The following is a 13,880-nucleotide window of genomic DNA, read 5'->3' as shown; positions in this document are numbered from 1 at the left end:
TGCTGCCTCGTGGCCAGCTCATGAGGCTAGCATCAAGCACAGGACACCTCATCTCCTTCAAGGTCATTATTCACCTCCCCATCCAGCCTTGGAAACAGAGGTCCCTTGGCTGGTGGCAATTCAGGCCCTAAGCACGTTCAGCAACATCACAGGAACAGACAGTTTTAGTTTTCAGGACTTGAGAGTTACTGTCAGTCCGGCAGAGCCCAGGGATATGGTTAAAGGTCAGATGCCATGGTGCTCAGGTTGGGAGAGCACCTTTGATGTCACAAGTATAGGGTGTGTGGGGCCTGGAGTATTGGGGTACTTACTGGGATCTGGAAATATCCTACCCACAGAAGACACTGGGGGATCCTGGTCTAGGCTTTCTCATTAACTCTGCCAGCCCTCAGGCTCCCTGTAATCTGAGCACACCCCGGAAGGCTCATTAGCTCTTCACCTCCAAACAGGCCTGACCTTGCTGGGCTGGCCCTGTCTGTTAATCTCAGCAGCTAGAAGCCACTCATACCTCTGCCTGCTACTGGTGCCCAAAACAGCCCATCCAGACAGTTTCTGCTCCACCCAGGAGGACAGGGAGCAGCAGCTGCTAAGTGTGGCTCTGCCAGCCCTGTAGTCTTGCAGCTTCCAGCAGGCTGCTGGGACCAGGGGACAACCTCAAGGCTCTGCAGGGAGACCACTCAGTGTTATTGCCTAGGAAGTTTGAACTGGAACCTGGAAGGACTCAGGCTCAGTCCACAGAAACTGGGTGTGATGGTGTGCACCCATAACCCTGGCACAGACAGGCAGAGACCTGTGCATCCTGGCACTTTGCTGGTTTGCCAGTCTAGCTGTAATGGTAAGACCAGGCTCAGAGAGAAACCTTATTCTCAAAAATGGGAGTGAGGGGCAGGGTGGCTAGGATATAGCTCAGTGCACAAAGCCCTTGCCATGTGAGTTTGAAGACCTGAGTTCAAATCCTCTGAACACATGTAAAGGTGGGCACAATGTCATGCATCTATAGTCTTAGCACTCTTATAGCAAGACAGGAGCAGAGACACCAGATGGCCTAAGCTATGCAGGACAGTGGCGAGCACCAAAGAGGCTCTGCCTCGAACAGGTGGAAGATCAGGACCAACACCTGAAGGTGTCCTCTGGCCTACACACATGCGCACACATGCATACATACCCATGTGCACATACATGCACATATACACGTGCATATACACCCATGCACACATACACATGCATGCACAAGAACACACATACATACACATGCATGTGCACATGCATACATACACACGAGTGAACATACACACACATACATACATGTACATATGCACATATGTCAGAACTGTCTCATATACTTGTGCCCCTCATGGTCTCCCCCCACACTCTTTGTCTTTTTGTGCCAGACTGAGTCCAGCTTTTGGGCATACCAGACAAGTTCTCCACAGATGAGCTCCACCCAGTCCCATATTTCATTTTTTACTTTTTCAATTTTTTTTCTAAATTTTATGTATTTGCCTGCATGTCTGTCCGCTCACCATGTGTGTGCAGGAGCCTGTGAAGGCCAGAAGAGGGCGTCAGGTCCCTCAAACCTGGAATTACAGATGGTTGTGAGCTGCCATGTAGATGCTAGAAACTGAACCTGGGTCCTGTGAGAGAGCAGCCAGTGCTCTAGACCATCTGAGACATCTCTACAGCACCTCATATTTTGTTTTTTAAAAGGGTCAAACCAACTGCTGCAAAGGGTTATTCAGCTCTAGAGCCAAATTGTCTGTGAAATTGGGGTCATTTAGGGACAAAACTAGGTCTTCTACACAAGAGTCAGCAACTCCCGCCCCTGTGTTTGATTTTCATTGCAAAGAGGAGAGATGCTGTCACATACTAAAACCCCTTTCTTCCCTCCACCTTCCCCCGCCCCTCTTCCTCCTTGCTTTTATCTTTTTTGCTTTAGCCCAGGCTGCCCTCAGCTTCCTCAGTATACCCCATCTTGTCCTCTCTCAGGTGTGGACCCTCATCCCTGGCTTGGACATAACAGCAAACAGCCAACAACAATGTACTCCATGCCCAACCCTGAGTGAAGGCTGTTGCTATCTCCATTCTCCAGATGGGGAAACTGAGGCCTTCAGTTCAGAAAGACTAGGTCAGAGGTTGAGGTCTGACAGGTCCGTCTGAGACACCCGATGTCAGAGGACCCACCCCCGGGAGTTTCAGATTGTTCCAGGAAAGAAACTCACAGATATAAAGAGACATAGCCATGGAGTTCAGTGCGGGCACTGGATACGTCAGCGGGAGGCAGACCTGCAGCCTCCAAAAGACCGTCTCCTCCCTCCAGCAATAAAGCAACTTGCACAATAAACTCGGCATGACAGTGCTATATCCAAAAGCCTCAGGGTGGCCTGAGTGGACAGGAGAAAGCCTGACATAGCCCTGCTCAAAGTGACAGAAGTCACAGAGGATCTGCGGCACCCAGGTTCTAGCTGCCAGCTTTGGAGGTAAAGACTTCTGCATCCTTGCCAGCCTCAAACCTTTGCTGCCCGATCCCTCAACTTCCTCATGCGCCTCAGGAACTGCCACAGAAAAAAGCAGAGAGGATCTGCAAGGCGGAGCTGACCCAAGAAGGTGGGCCATATCCTGAGACTGGGTCACACTGGGCAATAGTCTCAGTGGGTGTGTACAGATGTGTGTGTGGAGGTCAGAAGACAAATTCAACCGTCATTCTTCAGGTAATAGTCATTCTCAGGTCTGGGATTACAAGTGTGACCACGGTGCCTGGCTTTTTACATGGGTTCTAGAGACCAAATTCAGGTCCTAGAGCTTACAAGGCAAGCTCCCTAGCAACTGAGCAGTCTCTCCAGCCCCACCTTTTAATTTTAAAATAGTTTTTGCTATGTAGTCTAGGCTGGACTTGAACTCTCAATCCTCTTGCTAGTCTGAATACTGGGATTATACTTGCCCATTTCACTTACAGAGCAGGGCCCTTTCCCCACATACTCTTGTCTAGTGAGAGGGAAAGATGTCAACCAGGAAGCACACAGCAACTGACTGAGTGATTAAAAGCTACAATGATTTGAGCTACTCTCTGCGGCTGCCACAGCAGCAGGCAGTCATAAGAGACAGAAGATCCTTTGTTCTTTCCAGAACCTTAGCAAAACTTCTAGACTTCCTGAACGCAATGTTACGGAGATGTGGCTTTCAGAGCAGGGACCCCAATATTCTACAGACCAATCCAATCTCTTCTTCACAGGTTGAGGCTCAGAGAAGGCTAAGGACATCCAGGAGAAACCCCCAGAACAGCTCCACACTCTGCACCTCTGACCCAGCAAATCTTCCCATGCTGGGTACTGAGCAGAGGCAGGAAATGGTTTGACCTCAAGGTCACAGTCACTGGCTCGCTCTGCCCCAGGCAGATGTGGTTGCTGGAGGAGGAGGCTGGCTTGGGACTTCTCAGAACTGTTTAGAAGCCATTTCTAGCCCACTATGGCCACAAGAGCAGAGCTAAAGGTGACATTCCCCCACCCGCCTTGTGCAAACAGACCTGTCCAGCCCATGTCCACCTGGCATCCCCAGCCAACACGAAGCCACACTCACATCCTCGTCACGTTCCAGCTCCAGGCCTGCCTCCAACAGGTTGCCCTCGTACTCCTCCCGTCTGAAGCGCTTGTCATCTTCGTGGTAATCCATGGGGGCTTCTGGTGAGCCCACATCCACAGGGCTCCCCTTCCCGGGAAGGGGCTGGTCCTGCCTGACACTGCGGGTCCCCAGGACCATGTCATTTTGTAGTCCTCTCCTGGCCAGAGTCCTGCTACCCGAGGCTCTCTTGTGATGGTACACCAAGATGTAGTCCACCTTGCGTTTGCCATCCCTGAAGTATAGGCCATACTTGCATTCGGCGTCAGGGTCCACGGACAGAGAGTTGAGCAACTGTGAGGTGAGAAAGAGAGATGCGTTCAGTGTGGAGAGTTTCTCCAGGGCCCTCCTGGTAAGTAACGTGCTTCAAGCTGGGTACTGCACCTATCCATGCTCTCGGTCACTTAACAAACATGCCAGGGTTCATAGTCCCACTTGTTGGAGGCAGATATAATCTCTGATACAAAATGTTTATTCATGCCTGCATCCACTTCCTCCTCACTAACCCATGCACAGGTTCTAGGCAAACACCCCACCTATTACTTATTTCTCCTTTTCCCGGGTGTGCACACGCTCCTGTACTTGCACATGTGGACAGATGTTGTTAAGTCGACAAGAGTCTCCCTTGCTTTCATTTCTCTTTTTAAGGTTTATTTTTGTGTGTTTCCTTGCCTGAAGGTATGTAGGTGTACCATGAGTGTGCCGTGTCTGTGGACGCCAGAAGAAAGAGGGCATTGGATTCCCTGAAACTGGGGTTAGAGATGGTTGGGATCCTCCACGTGACTGCTGGGCACAGAGTACACAGATCTTTTAACCACTGAGCCATCTCTCCAGCCCATCTTTCTTGCTTTTTTGAGAAGGGGTCTCCCACCGAACCCAGATATCTCCCATTAGGCTGGTTAGTCAGTGAGCCCAGTATCCCTCTTGTCTACTTCTCCAGTGCTAGGATTGTACACATGTCCTCAGGCCCAGCTTTTAAATGTAGGTGCTGAGAATCCAAACTCAGGTACTCGCTTGTGTGGCAAGCCACCCCTAGCCCTACTGAACCATCGTATATGAAACTTGAGCATCTGTGGGTTTCAGTATCTGAGGGATCTGGAACCACTACTGTGCCATACCAGGTTCAGCTACCCCTATAGATGTCCACTGTGAGCCAGCATCCTTCCTAGGGACTGAAATACATAGAAGATGCAGTGACTGGCCTGATGGGGGTCCTCGCTCTAGAAGAAGGTCTGTGTCTCCTGTGAGGATGCCAAGATGTGCCTGGTTACCAACAGGATCTCCTGATCTTTGGATGGGAAGGTCCTGTCTGACTCCTGGCAAAAATCTGCTCTAAAGTCCCTGAAGTGAAAGCCCCAGGAAGGAGGTGGTCCACACGTGTAGGGCAGAGCCCAAGGTAGGGCAGAACCGAATGCAGTTATCTGAAGGCACAGCGTCCACCTCTGGCAGCCAGCATCCAGGCAGCATGATGAGGCCTTCAGGGCCACCAGCCGGTTGGATGATCAGAGCTCAAATGTGTGAGGCCCTTGTTTACTCAGCCTGGATCCTCAGAAACCCAATCCCCATGTTGGGCTCTGACATGGAGGGATGAGGACTGAGAGCCAGGCACGACCCAGGCTGGGACACAGGCTGAGGAACTGCCAGCTGTCTCCAGAGCTGGCTTCAGCCCAGCCTGAACACCTGATTACAGCAGTTTCTTTCTCAGAGTTTAGCAGCTACACAGAAGCACCACCCTTCCCCCTGTGCCAGCTCTTGGTCCTGAGCAGAGTGGTGGGGAGGACATCACCAGCTAGATCTTCCTGGTGCCATGTGAGGCCCAACACAATGGCCAACAACTACAGCTGTCTACATGTCCCTTTCTGTACCACAGCTAGGATGCCTCCTCCCAGAACCCTTCCCATATCAAAAGATCCTAAGCTGGGCAGGGATCCAACCCTCTCCTCCACACAGGGTGCAGCCCTGGCCTCAGTGTCCCCTGCATAGTACTGGAAATTATGCCTTTCTCAGTATTAGTCATGGGTTCTGCTCCCTTCTCTGGACACCTGTCACTATAGCCCCAGTCACAGGATTCACCACTCGCTCCATATCACCTCTGTCCCCCAAGCTGCTTTATCAAATCCTGCCCATGCCAGAGACTCAAGCTCCATCAATACCCAGGGGCCTGGCCTTGATCTGACCCGGACCCTGACATACCAGCAGCCAAGAAGACACTTCCACCTCCCCCAGTGTGGCCACTCAGAACCTCAGAATGTCCCCTCCTACTAGGTGACTCTGAAGGGCCATGTATTTCATCAGAAGTAACAGAACAACACCGTTCTCTGAGGCACAGTGGGCTGTAAAGGGGACAAGGGAGAGGGGAGGCAGAGTGGAGCTGAGTCTGGTCCAGACCATGGAAGGAGGGGAGGGGGGCTCTAGAGCAGGGTGGTGGGTCATGACCTTGCAACTGAGCATCTTTATTTCAAAACCACATCTCCTAGAGACAGTAGGGCCTGTGGTCCACCCAAGCACCCAGAGGTGCAAGAAACTGGTAGGGTTCTACCTACTCTGTCCACAGTGACTGGGGTCTCACCCATCCTGGTGAGCTCCACAGGGGCCTGGGCAGTGTGGATATTTCACACAAAGTGGCCCCTAAGGGGTTTCTTCCCTGTTCTCTTTGAGTGACACCACCTGGATGCCTATAGATCAGAGACACCTCATATCTGTGTGGTCTCAGGAGGGCTAAGGTTGGCTAGGTTCTGTGTTATTTGGTTCTTTTGAGGCAAGGTCTCCCCTAGACCAGGCTGGCCTGGGACTTGTTATGTAGCCAAGGATGACTTAAAACTTCAAATTTGCCTGCCTCTTCCTTCCTGGTGCTGCAGTTGGGGCATGTGTAGCCTCGGCCTGTTTTATGCAGAACAGAGACTAGAACTCAGCTTCGTGCATGCCTACCTACTGAGCCGCAGCCCCGGAGTAGGGCTGTGACCCTTTGACCCAGTAAAGAGCTAAATTTATGGGAATATGAACATCTGTTCTCAGTCATTAAGGTGAGTATATGTCTCTGTAGGGGGACAGAGGCCCCAGGTCTGGGGCAGGTATGGTGCTGGGCCTAGTCTTGGATCCTATCCACACACCCAAGGCATTTTTTGCCCTTCACAGAAATGGTGACACACTTTCTAAGAATGGCACACTCTGTCTTCAAGTGTCCCACACATGGAGGCAACACTACTGCTAGGTCCACGTAGTCTGGAAGAAACTGAGATTGACATGTGGGAGAGGGGGTAGGCCACAGGTGTCCAGCTCGATGCTGTGGGTACCAAATCCCTACCCCACTACCTTAAGATTCCAGCTCTAACTTAGCACTGAGGAACATAACCAGGAGAGTGCTTCCATTCTGCCATGAAGTTACTGAGTTACCAGGCAGTTTGGTAAGCAGAGGCTGGCAGGGAGGGCTCAATGGTTTCTTACAGGCCCTGAAGTTGGCTGGGCCAGGTCCAAGCCTGGGAACACTGGGAGTCTAGAAGGTCAGTGGGGCCACCTCCTGCCAGGAGGATTAGCCTGGTTGATTAGGGTTCTGGATGGGCCAGGAGCCTAGGGGCATGACTGGCAGACAGGCTCCATCCTGGGGGCTAAGGGCAGGTCCTTCTCAGACTCCCAGGAAGGGCAGAGAAGTGCAAAGTCACTAGGTGCTGGCTGCTGGAGGAGCCTTAAAGGGGACGATGAACCAGGCCCCAATAGGGAGCCCTGGAAGACAAGGAGACCCTGAGGCCATGCTGAGCCAAGATGGGCATTGGGGGACTAGGGGGGGGTGGCTGAGGACATACCTGCCTTTGCTGGCATCCTGATTTACCCGGGGGCTCAGAGGTCTCAACCTCATTTCCAAACAGTTCTGGGATCCTACCAGGCTGGCCAGGGGTTCTGGTATTTCCTGAAGTTGGGACCTCATTTCCCCTCTGCCCTGCCTGTCCTATCGCCTTCTCCCCTGGCATGTACACGGTCTTTCCTCTCCTCTCTCTCTCTCTCCCTCTCTTCATCTTTCTTTAGCCTCTTCTAACTGGTTTTGGGGCTTCTTTGTTTAGGATCCAAGGTGCCACGCTAGTCTCCTGTGGACCGCCTTTCCAAGAAGTTCTAACTCTCCTCAACATGAGCCCCAGAGGCCAGACCAAGGACTGCCCTGACACATCTGCACCCAGAGTCAGAACAATGGCCACCATTGAAGAAGATGGATAGCCAAGACTTAGAGAAAAGGACAGAGTCTTCTTGTGAGACACACGGGGAAATGACCCCAGGGAGCCACCAAGGACTCTGCAAGGTGAGGCAAGGCCAGATTCAACTTGAGCAATTGCCTCCCGTGTACATGGCCCTGTGAGGTCTTCCCACAGAGTTCTGCCAGTCCCAGGGGAAAGCACAGGGGGCCGAGGTGGGCTTTATCTTGCTTGTGCTCAGAGACCAGCTCAGCCATGGTTTGGTAGACTGCCCCAGTCATGGTTCCACCTCCCTGAGACACAAGCCAGTAAGCCCTCCCTCATGTAGCAGGGCTTCCCTGGCAGTGTTGCTAGAAGGACTCAGTGTGTTGCCATGAAGTATCTACCACAGGCCCATCAGACTGCTCATTCTCACTGGGCACTTGGTGCATGAAGAGAGAGAGAGAACAAGAATGAGAACCTGGGTTTAGACCCCCAACACTCAAGGAAAAATCTGCGTGGCATGGTCATAGTCACAGTATTGGGGAAACAGAGGCAGGCTCACTGACAGACAGTCTGGCTGAGCTGGCAAGCTCCAGGTTCAATGAGAGACTCTGTCTCAAAAAGTAAAGTGGGGAGTGAGAAAGTAAGTCACCCAATACCAACCTCTGGGACTACACACACACACACACACACACACACACACCACATACGCACACATACGCCACGCATACAAATGCATACATGTACACCACATACACCACACATGTACATACATACATACACACACACCACATAAACCACACATGTACATACATACATACTACATACACACACCACATACACCACACATGCATACACATACATAAACACACCATATATATCACACACATACACATATATAGACACACATGCACATACACACCTCATACACCACACATGCGCACACACACATACACCACAACACGACACATACATACTCACACACATACCACATACAACACACACATATGTACACACATACACACACCACATGCACACACACACATATACAGGCACATACACTTACACTCACATGCACTCTTGAAGGTGATGGTGCGCGTGCGCGCGCACGCACACACACACACACACACACACACACACACACACACACGCAGGTGGGACAGAGAAAAAGAACCTTACTGTCAGAGGGAGCCATAAGAGAATGGTGGTAGGGAATCAGGTTCAGATTTTAAAACTGACCAAGTTGGGGTGGGTAGAAGGATGTGGCACCAGCACTGGTGTGGCCATTCCTAGGGGCCTGGCCCTTGGTAACTTGTCCTGCTATACTGAGAAAACTGTTGTCTATGTAGGCGTTGGCTTTATGAAGTGAGGAAGAGCCTCACATCACTGAACATCTTTGTTCCGTGTTAGTGAGTAGCAATTTCTACTGCTCTCTGCACCAGCCTGGGACCCCTAGAGTCTGGGAAGCTGGTTCTGAGGTGGGCCTGAGAAATGGAGGAAGACATGGTAAGTCCCACAGAAAGTGCAGAGGCACCAGGTGACTCTGCATGTCCCTTTGCTGGACACAGCAGGACAAAGAGGCCACTATGTCAACTGCAGCAGGAGAGATGTAGATTGGGCTTTATGTGTAACTTCTAAATGTTCTCTCTGGTTAAGAAAGGGGCACCTCTGTGGAAGGCAAGGGGTTTCTTAGTGATCTCTGAATGGGATGTTGTGGAATGAATGTGCGCGTGCGTGCGTGCGTGCGTGTGTGTGTTCATGTACAAATGGACAACAGAAGCTTGTGTCTAGGTACCACTATGTGCTGTGGGCACAGAGAACGGGAGGGACACTTGCAGGGGTTGAATGTGTTAGTGTTGTCTCCTGGGTGTTTGGGGGAGGTGCTCCCAGAAAGAGCTTCCCTCAGGAGATTTTAGAGAAAGATGGACAGCAGATTCTGTCCCAGCACCACAAACAAGGAAGGTGCCAGCTACTGGGCAGAGCGGGAGGCATCGGCAGGGCCCTGGGTTCACACCTTAAATGTGCTTCATCCATCTCTGCTTCCTGAAGCAGGCTGAGTTCAAATGGCCTGTGATAAAAAAAATACTGGTGCTTCTGAAGCCATCTAAAAATCTCGGAACTTCTTTAAAAATGGGAAAGATGAAATTAGAGACTCGAGATCTTGCTTCTGGTCAAGAGACTTGGATTCTAGACTGGTGAGGAGCAACCCTTTGGTTGATTTTTGAGATCGAACCCTATCTGTAGCCCAGGCTGGTCTCAAACTCTCAGCCAGTGTCCTGCCGCAGACTCTGCAGCTCTTGAATTGGAACATTAAGCCACCATGCCCAACTCCAGGGAATATCAGTGTAAAACTTCAGTTTTATTTCAGACGTGTGTGTGTGTGTGTGTGTGTGTGTGTGTGACTCACAAGCACAAGCTATCCATTTCCGATCACTGGGCTTGTCCAGGAATCTATAAACAGAAGTTTCTGATGGCAGATAAGTAGCCTATGTCCTTGTCCCAGCAGGCAGGCTGACACCCACACAGCAGGTATTTCTGGGTGTTGGTATCCCAGGCCATGGAGAACTTGGGTTAAAGACTGAAGCACTCAAAGATCGTCACAGAGAAAATGAAGGAAATCAGTCCCGTTCACCTGGCCTCTGACTTCCCAGATGCTCTTGGTCTTACCTCTTGACTGAAACAATGGGGGCCGTCTGCCCACTTTCCCTGGGAATAGAGTCGGTAAGGAGGACAGTCTGAGAGCTGCAGTCTAGGCTGAGATTTTTTTTTCTAAGGCTGTTCCTCTAGGGAAGGGAGGTGTGGCCCACACCCTCTGGCTTTCAAGAGCATTCAGCTTCCTCTGCTGGGTGACTCTCCGATGACTAACAGTGGCAGTGGCGGGAGTGCACAGGGATGCTCAGAACCTCAGGTTTCAGAGTTATGGCGGCCCTGAGTATGACCTGTACGTGGACCGGAGCCACAGCCTCCTAGCTTGCAACACTGTATAAGCATCTAGGAAAAGCTGTGGGCAAAATAAGGGCCACCAACCTCCTCAGGGCTCACCCATGTGTTCCTGGACTGTGAAGACATTGAGATCAAGAACTCAATGACTTCTTTGGTTTCGGGGCACTGGTAGCTGCTAGGTGTGAGCACATGGGTCTCTGGATGGGGATGCCAGTGCCCAGGGCCATTTTTTCAGACTCTGTTTGCTCCTACTCATGTCTCCTCCCATGGGGACCTCTACAATAACACCTCCGTATTACCTTGGCAACCACTGCTCTCCAGTGCCTCTAACTGGAATCCTCATGTTCCCACCTCTGGGTCCCATGGATGCTACCCAGCTCCCCTACAACCCCCCATACCCCATGTCCATTCACGGGCAGGTTTGCTATGGTTTCTCTCAGCTGTCTTTCAACTGATAGGTGACTTAGAAGGAGTTGCCAGGCCCTTTGGGTCTCAATTTCCCAAATCGTATTAACAGCACGCCCCCCTTCCCCCACCTGCCCCAACAACACATACGCCATGTCCTCATTGTTTTGAGTTAAGCAAGCACAGTTAGCCAACTCTGGGCATCTGTCCCTTGGTCACACAGAGGAGCATTCCATCAGAACTCCTTAAGCTCCAGAAGGGGCAGAGCCCTCCCTGTCTCTAGCTCTCTCTGGGTACCCAGGGGACATCAGGGGCCAGTAAGGCCCCGTAAGACCCAACTCTCAGCTCTATTCAAACGTCCCCCTGAGCTCCTAAGGTTGTTTCTCTTAAGGTTGTTTCCATCCTGTACTTGACAGGAAGGTGCCTGTCCATCAACAGCTGTTCCTGGTCCAGTCTCCCCAGGACTCTGGTACCACCCAGTAGAACCCCACCTGCCCCTCAGTGGAGACCCCAGGACTGTCAAGTCTGTCCTGAGTCTACGCTGCCAAGCCAAAGCTCCCATCAGGCCTCTGGGTTTATTCACCTAGGCCCTCAGGCTTCCAGGCCCTCAGGCTCCCAGCCCCAGGCTAGGACAGGCCAGGGCAATCCTTCAAGCTGGGCCATCCACTCCAAGCCCCAGGCTAGAGCCTGAGGCACTGGACAGCTATGCTGCCTTTAGCCTAGAAAGGGGCCTTGAGGGATCTGGGGGTAGGGGTAGGGGGAAAAGAAGAGAAAAATCTCTTTGGTCTTTGATCCCTGCTGGGAGTGCCCCACCCCCACCCAGGCCCTGAGAAACTTTGTTCTTTAAACCAACCAAACTCTCTCTCCTGACCAACACACACACACACACACACACACACACACACACACACACACACACACACACACACACACACACACGGTGCCACCAGGGACCCTGCTTGCAATGCTATGGTAGAGGGGACCTCTGAACTGGGTTCCCCAACCAGGTGACTGGCTCCACTCTGCTCCCTACCTGTGCCCAGGGCGCTGGGAGGGGATGAGGGACCAGATCGAGGTAGGCAATCTTTGGGTTGAGTCTGGGTGGCATGTGCCAGCTGTGCTGGGCTGGAGACCTAAGCACTGAAGGCAGGTGGAGTCTCAGGACTCGAGCCCCACCGGGTGGCGGCGCAGTGGTCTCCTTACCCTTGATTTCTACTCTCAACCACGCTGCTACTCCTGGCTAAGGGCCTGGAAAGGAGGTTTGGGCTGTATGCTCAGGAGACTGGGAACCCCGGGCTGGGCAACTGTGGGGACCCTGGGACACTCTAGGGACCCCAGGAACAGCAAAGACTTAGAGGGACAGTTTTGGGACCCCAGGGACACTGCAAACCCCGAGTTGGGCACTGTGTACACTCTGGGGACCCCAGTCAGTGTACTGTGAAGATCTGAGGGACACTTTGGGTACTTCGGGGACACTCTGTAAACCTCAGGTCCAGCGCTGCGGGAACTTCGAGGACACTAGATACCTCAGAACACTCTGTAGACCCCTGGCAATGCGCTGCAGAGACCCCAGGAATACTCTGGGGACCCGGGGCAGAGCATTGAGGGGGACCTCAGGGACGCTGCAAATCCTGGGCCAGGCTCTGCAAATACCAAGGGACACTCTGGGGACCCCAGGCGCCGCGTTCCGCGAGTGGGAGGACGCACAGAGTATAGCCGGTCGCGTGCACTTGGTCCCAGCAGCAGCGCGCTCCCGCCGCACGTGCGTGGGTGGGAACCCCAAAGCCTTGCGTGGTGTGGAGAGGTCGCCCGTGGCCGCACCCGAACTCACCGTGCCCTCGGACGGCAGGTAGCCCAGGTCCTCGATGGCGCAGATGTTCACGATGTGGACGCTGCGGTCCTCCGCTGGGAGCGTCGAGTACTTCTCGGGGACCCTCATGGTGGCCTCGCGCTCCCCATCCACAGCCCCGGTGGCGTCTGCAACGGAGAAGCGGTGCTGGCCTGGCGCGGACGGGACGTGGCCGCTCCCTCCTCCCTTGCGACCTCCCGGGCGCTGCCGCCACCTGGCCCGTCCCGAGGGCGCCCGCGCGCCGTGAACTTGGCCGCGCGCCGGCTCCGCCTTAAAGATATAAGCGCAGGGGCGGCGGCCACGCGGGTCAGATTTTCCGAAGAAATTTAAACACAGGAAGAAAGGATTCCGAGTTTTATTTTTACCCGGGGTCAGAGCCCATTTAGAGTTTTGTTTTTAAATTTTGAGGGTGGAAGGGATTCTTACTCAAAGGGAAAGTGCCCCAGACCACACCTTAAATAAAAAGGCCGGGGAGCTAACTTTGCGGTCTCTTTTCTAAGGAAATGGCAGATTAACCACAATGCCTTCACCTGGACCCCTCCTGAGTCTCTCCCGGTACCCACCTCTGTGTAGACCTCCCCCCCCCCCCCACCGTCTCCCAAGTACTGTAGCCCCGACAAGTGAGCTTTTAGACAATCTCTACAGGGGAGAGAGTGGATGTCAGCTAACTCCTGAATGCTGCCGGGTTGGTTGGTGGGGTTTGGTTTTGTTTTCTCTTAAGGACTTAAGGAGGCTGCAGAGCACCCTGACCTGACCCTCCAAGGCCAGCTGCATCTCCTCTCACCTCAGAACCTAGCAGGGTCCCTGCACACAGTAGGTGTTTTTAAGTCTCCCTTCTGGGGTTGGAAGAGGAGGAGGAGAGAGGGAGGGAGGATAAGGGAGAAAAGGAGGAGTCAGGCTCTAGGAGC

General features: G+C 52.7%; 1 protein-coding gene across 2 annotated transcripts in view; it reads right to left on the bottom strand.

Annotated features, from left to right (window-relative positions):
- The window catches only part of Ano1 (anoctamin 1), a 90,391-nt gene extending 77,233 nt beyond the window's left edge, over positions 1–13,158 (bottom strand). For both annotated transcript variants that reach the window (XM_032891316.1, XM_032891317.1), the window contains exons 1-2: positions 12,955–13,158; positions 3,574–3,906 (exon numbers count right to left, since the gene is read on the bottom strand). In XM_032891316.1, the coding sequence (XP_032747207.1) occupies positions 3,574–3,906; positions 12,955–13,062 (441 nt within the window). In that variant the 5' untranslated portion in view covers positions 13,063–13,158. The remainder of the gene's footprint in view (positions 1–3,573; positions 3,907–12,954) is intronic.
- Between the last annotated feature and the right edge of the window lie 722 nt (positions 13,159–13,880).

Source organism: Rattus rattus, chromosome 2, assembly GCF_011064425.1.
Source record: "Rattus rattus isolate New Zealand chromosome 2, Rrattus_CSIRO_v1, whole genome shotgun sequence".
Lineage (NCBI taxonomy): Eukaryota > Metazoa > Chordata > Mammalia > Rodentia > Muridae > Rattus > Rattus rattus.
This window is presented reverse-complemented; position numbering and strand designations above follow the sequence as displayed.